We start from the raw sequence: 17,432 nt of genomic DNA, 5'->3' as shown, positions 1-17,432 counted from the left end.
TCTCTGAACTCAACATCGTCATTTATTGAAAACTGACTTGAACCATAAAGTTAACCAAACAAATCAATAAACTGACCAAGTATTAAATATATAAAACATAAATATAAAAAAAAACTGTCAATCATTTACGTAAAAGTTTTAGAGCATTTATCAAGCTGAATTGCTTTCTTACTTGCATTTTTATATTTAAAAAAGTCAGTCAAACTCAAGTGGCCAACTGTGAGTACAAACTTAGTGCATATTGGAGCCTATTAATTCTTTGTATTCTTATTTGAATTATTATTTATATTTCTTTGCTGCTCATGTCCCTCTTCCTGGACAGGCCAACTTCCTCCCGTGATTAGGGAGTGAGGGAAGCTGGTTTCTTTTGGTTTTTCCTTGGTGCTGAAGTGAGGCTAGTGAGGAGTGAAACAATTTATCTACCGCTAAATTACGTTTTTTGTTCGCTTATTGTTTGAAGTCAACCCGGAGAATATTTCTGTTAATTTAAATAAATTCCAAGACCCTTTTGTTGAAACTGAAGCATCTCCACAAGTGCTTATTATTTTAGCAAGTCGTAGACCTCCTGACAAACTACTCTGATGTTTTTTGACCTTTTTTGAACGCAAGAGTAGCCGTAACAGTGCACTTAGCAGCATCAAAAACCATTTGGTGCAAATAACATAGCAGCACACTCCTAATTTTTGAGTGAAGGAAATTATGTAAACATTACAGAACAATATAAAATGGAATGCTTTTTCACTCAGTTGCAGTTCCTGAGTCATCCTCGCTCTATCAACCTTTCACTGAAAGTTCTGCCAGTACTCCCAGTTTAAGAATGGCTGGTTTTCGTGCCGGAAACACAACTGTTCTACATGCTCTCCTGTGAGGCAGCTTCTCTTGTCGTCATAAATATTTACAATCTCACTAAATACTCTTTGGCTGGGAACAGAGGACATGGGTGGACAGAGGAATTTCCTTGCCAGTGGTACAAGAAATTGTAGGTGGGATGTATTCTGTTTTCCACCAATCCAATGGATGACCAGTCTGTCTGTCAATCACTGAGTTATAGGCTGCTCAGAGATGTGATGCTCATCATCCCCCTCCTGAGTAGGAGTTCCATGAGGCACCAAGATGTTTGCATAGATTTCTTCAAGAACACTGGAGCGACCAAGTAATTATGTTTTGGATCTGATCCTTGGTCTTCAGTGGTGGCTGTTTTCAGTTGCTCAGACACAATGGCATGCTCTCTTATCCATTGTTTTGCCTTGGTCAGTGTGTCCACTGCAAAGAAGACATGACCGTCACAACGAGGATCCAGCAGTGTCGCTAGCACCAAACATTTTGTCTCCCCCATCCTTGCAAACCTTTTCTGAAAAGTTTCCAGCATGGTTTTCCTGAGTGTTTTGATCCCCCTCGTGTTAGGACCCTCTGCATGAAGCACCATCTCCAGCACTGCAATATTTGGGATAACACGAGATGGGACCCCACTGACCTGTTAATTTCAAGGGTAACTTCCTCAAAAGGTTCCAGCGCGTCAATCAAATTGGAAACTATGTCCCATTGACTTGCAGTTGGAGTAGCAAATTTTCCATATTCTTCAGCATAGATGTTAACTGCATGTTTCTGCATCATGTGGAGCATGGAGTTCCAGTGAGTGGGTTCACACTGAATGATACTGTGCTGGGGGAGGCCAAGTTCTTTTTAATTTTTTTTTTTTTTCAGATTCTGCTTTGTGAGCAGTGTTTAAAATGTTTAGCTGTTATTTAACTTGACATTAACATCCAGCACTGCTTACTGACTGTTGAGGGTTAGGCTTATTTCCTTCCTTTTCCAACTTTTGTAACTATTTCATCTAGGATGTCTGTGCAGTAGCGCTTCTCAGTTCTGAGGTTGCATCTGGGCTCCATTGCAGCCACCAGCAATGGCTCATTTCTGAAACTAACCAAATTGCCATAATCAAAAAATTAAATAAATAAATAAATGATTGTCATGTTGCACAGCAAAAAAAAAAAAAAAAAAACTAACCCTAACCCTTTTAACATTGCGGCTAATATGTTAAGGTTTGGCCCCACAAACCTTGGAGCCAGATTTCTGGAGACAACATAGAGGCAAGTCCTGTGTTGAGAGCCAGACCCTCTGGCCAGGCTGGTATGCTGGAGCAGGAGAGCACCTTTGATCTGCAGCTCTCTTCATCTGGTCCACATTGTGAAGGAGAACCTTGCGGATGGCTGCTCAGATGCGGTTACAACACCAGACCATGGCGTGAGTGATGGAACAGTGATCTCCTTTTCTGCCTCAGAGAAGCAAATTCTTTTACCAGAATGTTTGGTAACCGAAGACACACTGGAACGGTGAAATGCCAGTGGCCGAGGTGGGCAGCGAACTGTGAGCATATTCCACCCACACCAGATTCTTACTCCAGGAAGCTGGGTTTTGCAACACCAGGCATCAAAGACATGTCTCTCACTCTTGGTTGAGACGCTTTGTCTAGCTGTTCGATTCTGGGTGGTGTCCAGAGGTGAGGCAGTGGCTCAGATGATTTTGCAGAACTCTTTCTAAAATCTGGAGATGAACTGGGGACCTTGGTCTGAAACTGACCCTAACCCACCTCCACCATGAACCTGCGGCTGAGATCAGGAACTGGTCACATTCCCATGGAAAAATTCCAACAACCAAATCTGGTATTTTGCAACGCTGTTAATAATCCATAATACACATTTCTCTTTGTTTCATATCTTTCTATCTTACCTTTTACCTGTGGAGGGTAACGCAGGACAGATAATGAAGAAATCTTTACCCTATTTCTTTTTTCTGTTTTCTCTCCTCTCAACCCTTAAATTATCATGTAATGATGAAAACCACCCTAGACTGTAATTTGTAGACTTTTCATCTGAAGTCAACACCATACAGCCCTACCTGCTGGTGTGAAAGCTCTTGAGTGCTTTGGATTGGACTTGAATATGGCTGGACTATGGACTTCTATACAAACAGGACTCAGAGAGTGAGGATGAAGGTACATCTCTCTATGGACAATAACATCACCTGACTCGTTGCTTCTGTACCTCTTACAGTCCTGCTCATCATTATTGGTACCCATGAAGTTTAAGTAAATAATCAGAAAATTAATCAAGGGCAACAAAATTTTTCAATAGAGAGCTTGTGTTTGATACAAAAGAGCAAGTGATGAACAAATAAAAAAAAAAAACAATGGGAGGAAAAAATTTAAAAATGTAAAGTGTGTGTGTCACTGGTATTTGCAGATGGCGTAATGAGGCCTTTCAGGAAAAGAACACCCTACAGACAGTCAAGAATGGTGGAGGATCCATTATGCTGTGGGGCTGCTTTGCTGCATCTGGTACTGTAAGCCTTAAGTGTATCACAAGTATCGTGAAATCAGAAAATTGTCAAGAGATTTTAGAGTGAAATGTCTTACCCAGTGTAAGAAAACTTGGTTTGAGGCAAAGACCATGGGTCCTTCAGCAAGACAAAGGCCCAACACACACAGGAATGATTGAAAAGGAAAACAAGGACTGTTTTAAAATGCCCAGCAATGAGTCCTGATCTCAAGCCAACTGAAAATCTTTGCAGGGAGCTGAAATCTGCCAGTGAACAAAAAAAGGAAGAGTGGGAGAAAATACCACCTGAGAAGTGCAAGAAGCTTATAGATGGATACAAAAAGCATTTGGAGGCTGTCATCGCTGCCTAAGGGTGTGCAACCAAATATTAAGGAGAGGTGCCAATTTTGCTCCACATGCTGTTTTCTGCTTTTTTCTTGAAATTACAATATCTAAGTTGAAAAAACAATTGTCTTTGTTGAAGTACTTTGGACCTCCAATTAAAAGATCATGATAAGTGATCATGATCAAGTTTGGTACATTTCCATTTATTTCTGAAGATATTATGCAGGTTATGCAAAAAATGAAGGTGTGCCAATAATGGTGAACAGGACTGTATATACCAAGTACCTTCGTAGTGAGTTTGAAAACTATCATGCCATAAAGCTTGTGTCCGATACCATATTGTAAGCCTCTTAGATGATACATCTCATGGCCCTGTCTTACATAATTTTTCTGACTGGTTTCAGGAAGCTTTTTAAGATCTAAATGTAACAAAAACCAGGGACATACAATGACCTCGGACGCCACCAGCTGGCTCCTGTTTTAACTGCAATAAATGGTCATGGAAATAATTTAAACTTATAAGTACTTGGGTATCATAATTACGAACAAGCTGACATTTGAAAATAATACTAACATGCTGATCAAGAACAGCCAAAAGTGCCTTTTTTGTTTGAGGAAGTAAGCCAAGTTGGATTAACATCCCTGGGATCTCTTTTTGTTATCTGGCTACAATTGCACAGACATCCCGATATCCCAATAAGCAGTCTCAAAAAAAGCCAGCTATCAACTCTGTAACTGAACCCAGTGTATTTTCATCTAGATCTGTGCGTTCCTATAAAAGGGTTTTCTGCATACGACCAATCAGTCCACAGAGAAGACGCAAAGAGCTGCATTTTTTACAATGGAAGAGGAAACTATAATATTAAGTAGATATGAAGGCTATAAATCAATAATTCAAGCAAAAGGTAACACAGTTGCAGCTGCAAGAAGCCACAAAGAATACTGGCAAAAGATTGCAGACTCTGTCAATGAGTAAATTAACTGGATTATAATGTTAAATTGCCACCACATTAACAAGATTTAATGTGTCTCCCATAAATCTGCATTTCTGATTTTTTATAGCTTGTTATACAACTTTACCCTCATTATCACCCAAAATTACTTGGGAGCAAATACTAATAATAGTAATAACAAAAAGGAAAATGTGATTCGATGAAATTTTGGTTATTTAAAAATAATCAGAGGCTGAAATGTCTATTAGAAAAGTATGCAGCCCTTCATTCAGTAATTTGGCAGCAGCCTCTGTGAGCTTTGCACACTTGGATTTGGACACTTGATCCCATTGTACTGGAAGCATCTGTGAACAGCCATCTTCTGTCCCTCTACAGATGTTGGGATTTATTCAGACCCTGTTGACAAAAACTTTCTTTAAAGCCAAAGCAGCATAATGTTGCTTTAGTCTTTACCTCGGCACATGTGGGCTTTACAAGTAAGATGTAAGATTATTTTGAAAGTGTTCCAGTTTTTCACAGATCGGTGAACCTCTGCCTTTGTTACTTATGAAATAACAACAAGGACAACAATGTGTCCTTGTTGTTGGGACACAGATTAATTGACAGGCTTAAGTGTTCAGTGTATAGTGTGTATTCAGAAGGCATCTCTTCTCAGACCTACTCTCCTCTGGGAGGGCAGAAATTCTTTCATTGCTCCATATTTTGGAGTGAAGCCATGTGAAGCCATTGTGCATGAGCACAATATCTCTCTATTGCATTGTTTTCAGTTCGACAAGAGGGTGTTCAATCTGTCTACTTCTCACCCACAGACACAAAATGAGCTTCAGTTTAATTTACTGTATGAATGAGTTGATGATGTATTTTTTTCTGTATTGTGTGTATGTATTTTTTCATTTTCATGTGGAAAAAAATTCCAGCGTGAAGAATTGACAACCACACAGCATTTTGGGGGGGAAACTCATCACATTGTGAACAGGATCACTATGTTGGATATGTAAATGGTTTTATTTTATTTTTTAAAATAAAATAAATTGATTTCTCCTCCAGCGGCAGGCAGAACTGCAGGCAAAAACAAGTATCTTAATTTTTCGGGGGAAGGGATGACACTTATTTTTAAAAATTGTATGTATGTATGTATGTATGTATGTATCTATCTAGCCATCCTTCTACTCTCATGGTGATCCATCGGTGAGTCCCAGGACATGTTGGCCAGGTAGAATTAAACTATGGAAAATTGCCTGTATATTGTAATTCGCCAAATGTGTGCTCATTTAGAGGACATAAGATTCATTGATCAATGATATACCAAATGATGATAGAACCAGCACTGCACTGAAGATTACTGAAATTTAGAAATATTTGCAGAAATACAGTTTCACAGTCTGGACATACCTCAAGTTTCTTAGCAGTAAATTCATTAATGAAAATGTTTGTTAAGTCCAGTAATGCCTATTTGTCCTTTTGCACAAATGAATTTACCTTTTATTTTTGGTCTGAGGTATGAAGGATGATTCTAAATTCTCAATCAATATATACTCTACCATCATGTTATTTTGTTTCATCATTAATTTAAATAAATCATAAATCATTAATTCAGTTGTATCCCTGACATTGATATTTGAATGTGATTGAAATTTAGCTGCACAGGTCAAATAGCTACAGTTTGGAGAAGATGGTTCCAATTCACCTGAGCTGGGTGGTACGAAAAGTTTCCTCAGTACATCTGGAATGGAGCACTTCAAGTTGGACAGAAATGTTTCTTGCAATAGGGGATTATAGATCATTGTGTTTGTCCTTTTACTTGTGTTAAGAATCTGAATGCACTTTTCACCTGTGCAGCCTTTTAATATATATGTTTGGGTTAACTGGTGAATATATTGTTGATGGACTGGCGACCTGTCCAGGGTGTACTTCACCTTCACCTGGAATGTTGGCTGGGATTGGCTCCAGCACCCCTTGAACACGGAAACAGAAAAGTGGTAGAAGATGGGTGGATGGATGGAGCCCATTGAAAATATGATCAATAGAGGAAAATAGACTGTAAATACAGCACAGACAGCTGATGACGCCAATCATTTGACCATGAGGATAATAACAGGCTGGAAAAAGGAGAAATTATTCTATATTCAGTTTCCTATTTAGACCGAAAGAAATGCAATGGTGAGTATCCAACACAGCAAAAAAAAAAAAAAATAAAAAAATAAATACAATTTAATAAAATAGAATAAAATAAAATAAAAATAAAACAATAGTTTCAAATATTTTTATTCTTTACTGTAAAAACACTGTACATAAATTACTTTCTCTGAGACTAATATTGATGTACGGGTAAGTGGATTTTCTGAACCTTCAAAATAAAAAAGATAAACGCATAAAACATTGTCAACTTAACTCTCTGTTGAAAGTTCCTGTTCTTTCTTTTAAAACGGTTTAAGTTGCCTTCCACCTTTGTAAATACACAGACACAAAGTAAACTCCTCTACAAGAATACAGAGACCCACGATCAATGAGAAAACATCCACTTTGATTTTTGATCTATTACTGTTACTCATTAATTTCACTGATGATGCGATGCACTGTCCCTTTAAGGAGAAACAAGCAAAAACGAGGAGAGAAGCAACAGTTTGTTACAACTCACTCACTACTAACCCCGCACCCCCAAAGCCATGACAACATGTTTCTATTGCAAGCAATACTACTACCTTTGACTGATAAAAGCACAAGGTCTATGCATTATGAGTTTGAATTACATTTTACAGAGGTGAAGGATTCCTGGCCTGCCAGAAAGTGGTGTTTTACAGGACCAGTGAGCCCACTTGGTCCATGAAGTGTACATCCATGTAGAATGAGAAATGACTGTATTGCCCTGCCTCTTCACACAGCTGCTGACTATTGTCTGACACTGTGCCATTTTAAAGACCTTGTAAAAGCACAGGGAATGAAAAGGAGTGGTTGAAGAACTCAAACAGATTGCATGTATCAGGAAAACAAAAGCACAACTCAAAGTTTCTGGTTTTGTTTAGTTCTGATCATGTTCCATTTTGTTGTTGGTGGTGTAATAATAGTAGTAATAGTGGTATAGGTAATAGTATGTAAACACTTGTTTGTTAATTTTTATATTCCCTTTTGTCTGAAGCAAATGCAAGTTTATATATAAAAACAAACAAAACATTTTCAAACGAAAAAAATCATTGTTCTCCCTTCATACAAATCTTAGTCCTTTTCGTCTCTTAGAAAGTCCACAACAGTTCTAGAAAAGTTCCTTTCGGTGGCTTCCTGCCCTGGAAAGAACAGCTCTTACAGACAAGGCTCAGGTCTACAAATCAGAGAAACATATCTGGACTTCCATACATATGATGCCGTTAACATCTGGGAGGTATCCCCAGATGTTTGTTAGAGTTGACAGTGCTGACAGTTTACAACTGTCTAAATGCTTGGTGGCTCATCTGACACTCATCATGATGGTTTCTGAAATGCTGTTTAAAAGAGTCTACATTCCACTGCTTAACTGCTAGATAGCACATGATGACAGCACTCAGGTTAGCCCTACCTAACAGAGAAGGGGGCATGCGTGTGGACTGCTTGAAGGCAGATGGCGGGGTGAAAGAAAGGAAGATAAAAGAAAGCTTTGCAGGCCATGAAAACAGTTTTAAAACCTCACAATTGTTCTTCATAATGTTTTCTGTCAGTTACATTTAAGTGATTGTTGGTGATTGCATCATCAAGTGATTGCATTATCAGTCTTTAAATCCTACATGATCATCCTCAGAATGAATGGGTTTCTTCAGTGGCTAGTTTTGAGTCTAAAGGCAGTTCAGTTTGTGACATCCATTTTTTGTTAAAACTGAACTTTGTTAGTCTTTGAAAGTCACAGGGAATAATCCAAACTTTGTTGATGCTCTGTTACCTCCTACCTATCTCACTCTGGCGTAGGAACTGGATGTTGTTGGCGCTGTCAGCTAGCTCAGGGTATTGCTCTATGGACAAGACGTAGTAGCCGTCATAACCCAAAACCTTCCCACTACTCAGCAGCTGCCTTTTCTCTCCTTCTGTCCACAGCCGAACTCCTTCCTCCCCGTCTCTGACGTGCTGCTGTTCACGAGCCCAGGCACTCGACAGTGCCCTCTGCCTTGCATGCTCTAGGATTCGTGTTTTCTCTTCATCCAATGTTGTCCCATAACGCACATGTAGAGTCAGTGCACCATACTGCAGTTCCACGTCAGCAAACCGTCTTGTTCTCCCATTCATCACTGTAGTAGACTGGGACACGGTCACATTCACACCGTTCTCCAGAGATTTCCTTCCTGAGGTAAGCCGCAGTGCACTTAGGTCATTCTCAGGGAGGCTGGTCTTGATGAAGTAATGTGTGTCTTGGCCTTCCACTGTGAAATGTAAGTCCTCAAGGTAAAAGGCATTATTTAAGACTGCAGCCACTTTGATGCAGTCTTCATTGGCAATGTTGAGAGCGCTGGTCACCACACGGCCTTGGATCACAGCGAACATCACCCCCTTACCAATAAGCGACCTGACAGTGGCAAACCACAGCCAGGGTTTGGCATGATCAGAGTGTCGCCGGCTGAGTTGAATCTCCGGCATGCGCTCAAAGGATAGGAAGGCCCGGGACTGACGAGTCACTTCCTGCTGGACACCTGAGATAGACTATTGATGAGAGAACAAATAATGCTTGATTTTATTGGATGCTACAGTACATACAAAGATCACAGCACTTATGATAATGCAGTCAGAATGGAAGATGTAGTTATTTGAGGCCCTCAAGCTACTTTAAATCTATACCTCAGCTTTGTTGGCATTGAGGATGAATTGATACAACTGGCTCATGGCACACAAAAGATGAACATAATAAGGCAATATAGTTAATATTCTTCATGTAACTATGAACTAAGTGAATGAATTCTGGGTTTTGGAAATGCCATTTTTGGTTTAGTTTTCCTCTCTCTGTGTGTGTGTGTGTGTGTGTGTGTGTGTGTGTGTGTGTGTGTGTGTGTCTCAGAGGGTTGGGAAGGTCAGAACTGTAACACATCTCAGATCCAGAAAAATTCTTGTGGAACAATGCAACACTAAAGCATTAACATGCTGATATGATAGTTCATTATTGGGTTCCACATGTAGTTGAATTTTCACCACATATTTTCTGTGAAAGTGGGACTTGCTTATGATCCATCTGTCAAACAAGAAGTGTAGACATAGCGACTGGCAAAGGGTGTTTTGGTCTGGACGACTCTCCACAGTGACACCAAACACGGGGAATGACCTGCAGCAAAAGGTGCAGCTGGCCAGGAGTGGAACCAGAAAGTCACATCTGTATCAAAACACCCCTTTATTCAACCTCTCTTTGTTCCTTAGAATACATACGGGTAGGTCATCCCACAGCTGGCTTTTCTTCATCTCCAGCGATGGCTGTGTCAGGTCAAATTTAGGAATAGGAAATCCTGGGATTGCATTGTGGAGATGGAATCCAAATGTGACCAACCAGATATTAATATCTGCATGGAGATATAAAGAGATATAAAAAAATAAAGAGGTTCACATGTAATTTAAAGCATATTTAGCATAGGCAACTGAAAAACATACAGTGATATTGAATTCTGTGGATTTTTCTTAAAATAATGCGAAACAGTCCTCAGTTGCTCTTTTGACAAATAGCCATTGTTGCAGCATTAATTCTATTATAAGTTTGTGTTCCAGCTAACAGATGGACTAAATTAAGCTCACAGTGTTGGTTAATGAAGAAAACTATTACTACTATACTGACAGATATTTATTTCTATGGATTTCTAACTCTCTAATCTAAGTAGCCTAAGTTTACAACATGCAGTATTATGTTTTAGTAAATAAGAGTAATGCAACAATTTATCTAAATCCATAAATGAAAGAAGACTCTCCAGAGAATTACTCTAGATCTAGTTAAAAATTTTATGTATAGTTACTGAGCAGAAACAGGTTTTCACTTTTGGCTATAATATAATTTATAAATCCAAACCAACTGCTGCTTCAGTTGCTTTTAATAGGTATTGATGCACTATGGGCAAGAGGTAGTAGTATAGCTACAGGTGACACATCTACACTTGCACAGTAGCTCCTTATATTTGTTACCTGTAACATATTCTTTGACCTGATGGATCTTGCTGATTGGGTTGTTGCCTCGGAACATGTAGAGGTTGAAGGGCTGTGGATCTTTACCAACACGTGCCCATGTGCTAATGTCAGGAGTGGTCCACCTTAATATGAAACAAAATTATGCATGAACAGCCTCCTTACAGTGTCACCATCCTTGCAGTGGAAATGAGTAAGTGACAGATTGCTAACCTCCCAGCAGTGATATCATAGTCTCTGTCTCCAAAATGCAGCAGTCGTGTCAGAGGATCATAGAGGCCTCCGTGGAAACCAATTACCAGCACAAAGTCGGGATTGGAATCAAAGTAAATCTCACCATACGCTGTGTACTGTACCTACCCACACACAAACAGACTTTTATGATCCTGTATGGACACACCAAACTATTTTCTGGACATACACATGAAACACAATTAAGTGCTTTTGTCCTTTACTCACATACTTACCTGTTTAAGAAGCAGTCCATTGTTGCTGAAGACAGCCAACGGTGTCCCTGTGTTATCACATGCAATATAAAACTCCTCTCCACTGCTGATCTCCATAGCAAACACGTGGCCCTGTACAACAATAAAACAATAAACATCCTCAGTATAATGATTCATTTATTGACTGCTGTTATATTGCACATCATAACAGGAGTGTAAATAATTATGTCACACTACTATTAATTTGTGGGTGTTGCAGCAGATGGTCTACTAATCACACCAAAACAATTTGATCTGCCACGAAGTAATATATACAATCCCTGGCCTGTAAGGCTTGAAAATAAAAATAATTTCTCACTAAAAGTAATTTTCTCATTAAAAGATGAGTTACTAAATTCTTTGAGTGGCATGAGTGAAAGTTGTGTTGGAAGAAAGGCAGACTCAGCGCTTTGCCTTTCTTCAAATGAAGCTCTGTATGAGGTAGTAAAAGTAATTTAAACAATTTGATCTCCTTTCCTTGTATGATTAAACCAAATTCGAAATGTTAACTGTGATATCTCTATATGGTGATCAACTTTTTCCAGTTTAGCTACCTGTAGATCATAGTAAAAGGAAGTGATCTCTGAACTGGAGTGGTTATAGACGTGGGTGATCCTGGTAGGATAGTTCAGGTCAGCATAGAAAAACTGCAGGTGTTGGCCCAGACTGTTTCTCGATGCCACACGCCGACCCAGTCCATCGTAACGGTACTGGATGGTCCAGCTGGATGCTTTACTGTAAACACGGACTAAAAGACCTGAAGAAGAAGAAAAGATTGTTAAAGTGTTTATTATTATTATAACATTGTTCTGTGATGAAACACATTAGTTATTGGTATAATCACATGAAATGTATACACAATTTCATGGTCACATCATATGAAGTATATTTTCACTTCATTTGATCTGGGTTGGGGTTAATGTTCTCATACCGAAGCAAACTTTTCCTGTGAAGTTCATTTTGATTATTAGTTATATTTTTTCAATGGAAGTAAGGCAGTAAAGTTCAACTTTGGTAAAGTTTATTTTATGCTGTTCACCAATAGTAAGGCACCTGGTCGCTTGCCAATGTGGGAGCAGAGAACCAGAGAGTGTTAAAAGCCGTTTCCAATAATTCAACCAGCCTTCAAAAGGAGGCTCTCCATCTGTGCTGCTTTGCTGGACTAAATGTTTACACTGCAATCTCTGGCAAACAAAATGTAAAATACTAATTTCCACCTTTAGAGTTATACTCAAATATTTCAGCCCCTCTCTGTCTCAGGAAACCATCTTCATCCAGCCTGTACTGCACATCTCCAAGACGAGTGATTCTGTCCCTCAGATCGTAGCGTAGAGGGGTTAACCGACCGCTGTTCCCAGGGTTCAGCAAATGCAGATTCCCATTCAGATCATAGTTATATCTACAAGCAAAATGAATATCATTGGTATTTGGCATCATAAAATTATCATGCTTTTTTCAATTTATTCTAATAATCCTACCTCCACACCATCTTCTCATTGAGGGAAACTGTCTGCAGTTGCCCATCAACATCGTACTCATAACCATATTTAGTTGTGTTGGCGAATGGTCCAATCTTGATCTCACGCTTTGTGACGCGGCCCATATTGTCATACTGAATGGTGATCCAGTACATTAGTGACCTGAAGATCTCATACTGGATCTCCTTGATGCGGCCGTGCTGGTCAAAGTGTTTAGTGTAGGTCATCACTGCTGTGGAGATGATCTGAGAGACGAAGAAGTTCAGAAAATCAACACCAATTCCTCCAGTGTCAAAAAGCCCAGCTTATCAGACTTGAATAGACACTCTGACATCAGACAGACCTGCAATCACAATGAAGAAGTCTTCTTCCTCAGTTTTTATTATTAGAATTTTCATATATTCCAGAATGTTATGACAGCATAGAAAATGATGCAATATGCTTTTCTAGCCAGTTGCAGCTTTGAAATATTAATACTCTGCTAAACTGTGGATAAGGTTTTCACTGAGATGTCTGGTTGGCATTTTATCTGTACTCTAATCAGAAGGGGATTAGGGTGTTGTCAAGGTACAGCAGTACATCCAACAATATATTTATCTAAGCTTTAGGTTGTAAAAATTACATTAAATGTTGATTCGGTGCATCGTGTCTTACCTGATTAATATCATAATAGATGACTCCAAATTTCCCAAACTGCTCCACCTTTCCAGATATATCATCAAACTGATAGAGATCGATTGGCAATGGAGTCTCATTGATTACAGCTTGCATGCTGGTAACCCTGAAGCTGTTGTCGTAGGTGTAGTCAAAGCGTGCGTTTACCATCCCATCCTCGCTGAAACGAAATATTTGCCTGTCGACCAGTGGGCCAATCTGGCGGTACCGGATGGAGCAGATGAAACCTTCACTCTGGAGGTTGACGGTTTTAAGCACACCAGCAGTCTCATCATATGTGAAACTGACCCGTGTTGAGTCATAAAGGATCTCTGCCAGCTTGTTCTGATGTGACATACAAAAAAGTGCAGTCTGTGTTTATAATGGTGGACCTTGTGGAATATCAGCTCCATCTCATTCAGCATCAAGTAATTGTGTAACAAAGTCAATCAAATACCTGTCTGCGATATTTGTACAGTATGTGCCGGCCAGTTCCGAGATGAGCGACTCGGAGGAGCTACAGAGAGAGAAACAGATAACCAACATCACAGCGCCCAGTGTGGCAAATGGCCATTAATAATGTTATAATAATGTTGGACAATGGCATCTGTCAACTTACAGTGGTCAAACAACACAACATTAAGAAAAATATTCTGTTTTACTTTAAGTCTCCTTATATACACTGACACACCCACAGAAACAGACCTGCCCATCTTCAGAGTAGTCCACAGTGACAGAGGCGTTGCTCTCTGGGGGGGTGTAGATATTTCTGTAGTATCCTATGGATCTGATGGTCTGCATTGTGTGCCGAGCCACACTAGGCATAGTGACGGCTGACAGATGATCCCCTGAGTCATAGTCGAAGATGTATTGGTGCTGGCTGTGTAGCAGCAACACCATAGACTGTTAGAGAGACAAAAGAGGACAGCAATAAGTGTTTTGTAACTAATACCATGTGTGATTCTGTTATGTCATCAGCCATGGACAGGTGCTTCCTTGTCTTTTGCCCCCTCTCTGGGGTTTCATGTGTCACCGCACACCTGACTGATATCTCTGTCATGGACTAGAAGACTCAAACACAAAATAACAGGGCAGAGATAGGAGTGATGCTAACAGTAGCTTTGGCAGAAAAAAAAACAAAACAAAACAACTTGTATGCAGCACAGAGACCTCAGGCAAAGACAACCAAAAAAAAAAAAAAAAAAAACACACAAGAAGAGGAACAGGTCAGATCAATTCAAAAAGTGCAGGGAAAGCAACGAGCAGAAGCACAGGTTACATTCTGGCAAACAACCAAGGCAACTTACTGACTTAAATCCAGACAGGTAAATGGGACAATGAGACACAGGTGTGGCAAACAGGTGTGGGAGGAGTGTGGTGGAGCAATAGAGGGAAAAGGCTGGTAGAAGCTGACTGGAGGCTGAGCAGAGGGGCGTGTGCAGGGGAAGCTGAAGCAGGGAGGGATTAAGAGGAGCAGGGAGCTCCAGCAGTGCAGTGTTCATAACAATCAGTTCATTTACTTCACAGTATTTGAACCCTTATGTTTCTTATTCCATCGATTTGTATTGTTAGAAACACTCTAGCCACCTTGTATTTTCTCACAGTGAAACTCTCAAGAAGATTGATCATGCTTTTCTCCTCCTGTTTGCAACTCCTGCATCAGGATTGTGCTCCAGTCTGAAGCTCTGTTTCAGTCTGCTGAAGCATGGATCTACCATCTATTGTCTGCACATTCCTCTACATGCAATAAAGAAACTCCTTTTTCCAACTTAAGCTGACTTGAGTCTGTCTCCAGGTTTTGGGTCGTCAATTACCACTGCTTACACCAACTGTGGAAGATACTTAATCCACATCAGTCCATACCACAAAGGTTACACAAAGAACACTCTAATAATGTACAATTATGCTTTCATATTTTTTATGGACTATTGTGTAACAAATTTTCTTTTTGTATGACTTGAGTTGGTTGTGGTACATTAATTTATTTAACAGGGTTATTCTAGCAAAATAATGATACTGATTCACTTTTCATTTAAAATCTCTCTACATTGGGACTTCAACATTGATCTCTTGAAAGGTAACTAACTAAGGTAACTAATCCACCCACAGCAGAAGCCCCCAGTCTTGAAGTGAAGTGAGTTGCTTTTTCACAGACAACTGTGATTGACTTTTTAAAATTCTGATTCACTATGCACCAACTGTATATTATGAGATAACTGAACAAGATAGGAAAACATGCAAGAATTTTTAGGCAACATTATGTAAGTAAAAGTAAAAGTTAAAATGTCTTTTAAAAAATGTTTTTTTAGTTTCAACGATCAACATTTTGGATAGCAGCCATTAATGTGTTTCTTTATGGCTTTGTTTCTTTACTAACATTTTGGGAAAAGTGTATTGTATTGTATTATTGTATTATGGTTTCCCTGCCTGTCTGTTTGCCTCCTTTCCTTGCTGGACTCAATTTTAGGTGTGGCTGACCTACTTCCATCCTCATACACCTGCAGCTCATCTAGGATCATCATCTCACTGACCTACACAGCTAAGGGACTGGCTCTTCATTCACTCATCGCCAGTTTGTTGTAAATCTTCCGCAGTAACAGTGGGCTCCCTGAAAATTTTTGTAGCATTCCTACTATTGTTTCCTGTCTGTTCCTGCATCATGCCTCTCTTCTTCCCTTTCAGCCACGAAGCCACTCCCGGTCTGACCCGCCACATCCAGCCCGCGGTCTCCTGTTCCTGACACTCCCCTCCCCTGCATTGCCTGCACCTGGCTCTCCTCCACTCCTTCATCCCTTGTCTCAGTCTCCTCTATGCTCACCTGGTTCTGACGCACACCTTTTTTTTGACACCAAATTCTGCCTAGGGTTTTTGTACTGTTGTCTGTGCGGACTGCCTTTCTGTGTACCGACCTGGACTGCTACTAAAACTCTTCTCGCTAACTGTTTTCTCTCTGGTCTGCATTGTGGGTCCAATGTTGTTCTGCTTAACAAAAAGGACCAAATTTAAGTCAGACAAAGTATTTCTAAGTGGGTGTGCATTGTGTACATGCTCTTTGGGAAGTATATATTCTTTTTTTCCACAGCAGCATGTCTTGAGTAATAAATTAACACAGGTCTACTGTGCATGGACACACAAGAATGCAGTACTTAATTTGTCTTTACCACTATGAAAAATATCAGTCTTTAAGCTTCTCCTGCTCAAAAGTAAAAGAGCACTGCACCTTTTCGAGATAAGTGTAGCTCCAGATCTTCCCATCGGCAAAGACTCTGGAAATGATTCTTCCTTGGCTGTCGTATTCCCACTTTTCTGTTGTTGGACCCCTTTGGAGGCCTGTAACTTGGCCCGTACTGAACACACACGTGTGCGCACACAAACACACACACACACACACGCACATGCACATACCATGAGTGTCAGTGTATTTGTGCTGAGCCACCCTAATTTGTCTCAGAGACTGAAGTGAAATCATATATTCATTAAAGTAATTAAATACTAAACTAAAAATGTAGCAGCTTTGAATTTTCTTTTTTGGTGTATTTGATTACATTAGCTTGTACAGGTGTATCTAAAAGTGAATTTTCAGCATTCCAAGTGCCAAGTTTGCCATGTCACAGGATAAATCAGGAGCTTCGTGCCCTCAAAAAACAGTACAAGAAGGTTACTGATGGGGGGAAGCAGTCATTGGCAGAACTACAAACTATCCAACGGAAGAAGCTGATGGCCCTCCACAGGTTAGAGCGAGAGCCAGGAATTATCTATTTACCTAAGGTGCAGTGGTCGCCTTGAGAGAGGAAGTGAGTTATTTCCTCCAAGACACCTTGAGTAATCCAGTGAGGGGGAAACATTTAGGTGCCAATTTAGCCTTAATCAACCCCATTCGCCCAACCACAGAGTTCAATCAGAAGGAACCAAGTCTACAGGAGTTTAGAAGCCAATGAGAGGAAGTGTGCCAACTACCAGGAACACTGAGACTTGAAACACTGTATGACCCCAGGTCACAACACTGATGATGCTTCCCAGTATATCCTGGAGATGTTTCTTGAATACTATAACTGTTCTCACATAGTTTATTACAAGATTTAACAA

General features: G+C 39.9%; 1 protein-coding gene across 7 annotated transcripts in view; it reads right to left on the bottom strand.

The window, feature by feature from the left end:
• Positions 1–6,864: 6,864 nt before the first annotated feature.
• tenm3 (teneurin transmembrane protein 3) overlaps positions 6,865–17,432 on the bottom strand; it is a 174,891-nt gene continuing 164,323 nt past the window's right edge. For all 7 annotated transcript variants that reach the window (XM_029513007.1, XM_029512999.1, XM_029513050.1 and 4 more), the window contains 12 exons: positions 16,567–16,693; positions 14,052–14,249; positions 13,804–13,863; positions 13,347–13,691; positions 12,693–12,937; positions 12,432–12,613; positions 11,769–11,971; positions 11,197–11,307; positions 10,943–11,085; positions 10,730–10,854; positions 9,989–10,119; positions 6,865–9,274 (listed from right to left, as the gene is read on the bottom strand). In XM_029513007.1, coding sequence (XP_029368867.1) covers positions 8,519–9,274; positions 9,989–10,119; positions 10,730–10,854; positions 10,943–11,085; positions 11,197–11,307; positions 11,769–11,971; positions 12,432–12,613; positions 12,693–12,937; positions 13,347–13,691; positions 13,804–13,863; positions 14,052–14,249; positions 16,567–16,693 — 2,626 coding nt within the window. In that variant the 3' untranslated portion in view covers positions 6,865–8,518. The remainder of the gene's footprint in view (positions 9,275–9,988; positions 10,120–10,729; positions 10,855–10,942; positions 11,086–11,196; positions 11,308–11,768; positions 11,972–12,431; positions 12,614–12,692; positions 12,938–13,346; positions 13,692–13,803; positions 13,864–14,051; positions 14,250–16,566; positions 16,694–17,432) is intronic.

This window comes from Echeneis naucrates, chromosome 1 (assembly GCF_900963305.1).
Source record: "Echeneis naucrates chromosome 1, fEcheNa1.1, whole genome shotgun sequence".
In the NCBI taxonomy this organism is placed as follows: domain Eukaryota; kingdom Metazoa; phylum Chordata; class Actinopteri; order Carangiformes; family Echeneidae; genus Echeneis; species Echeneis naucrates.
Note: the sequence above shows the minus strand (reverse complement) of the source record. Positions and strands in the feature narration are given on the sequence as shown.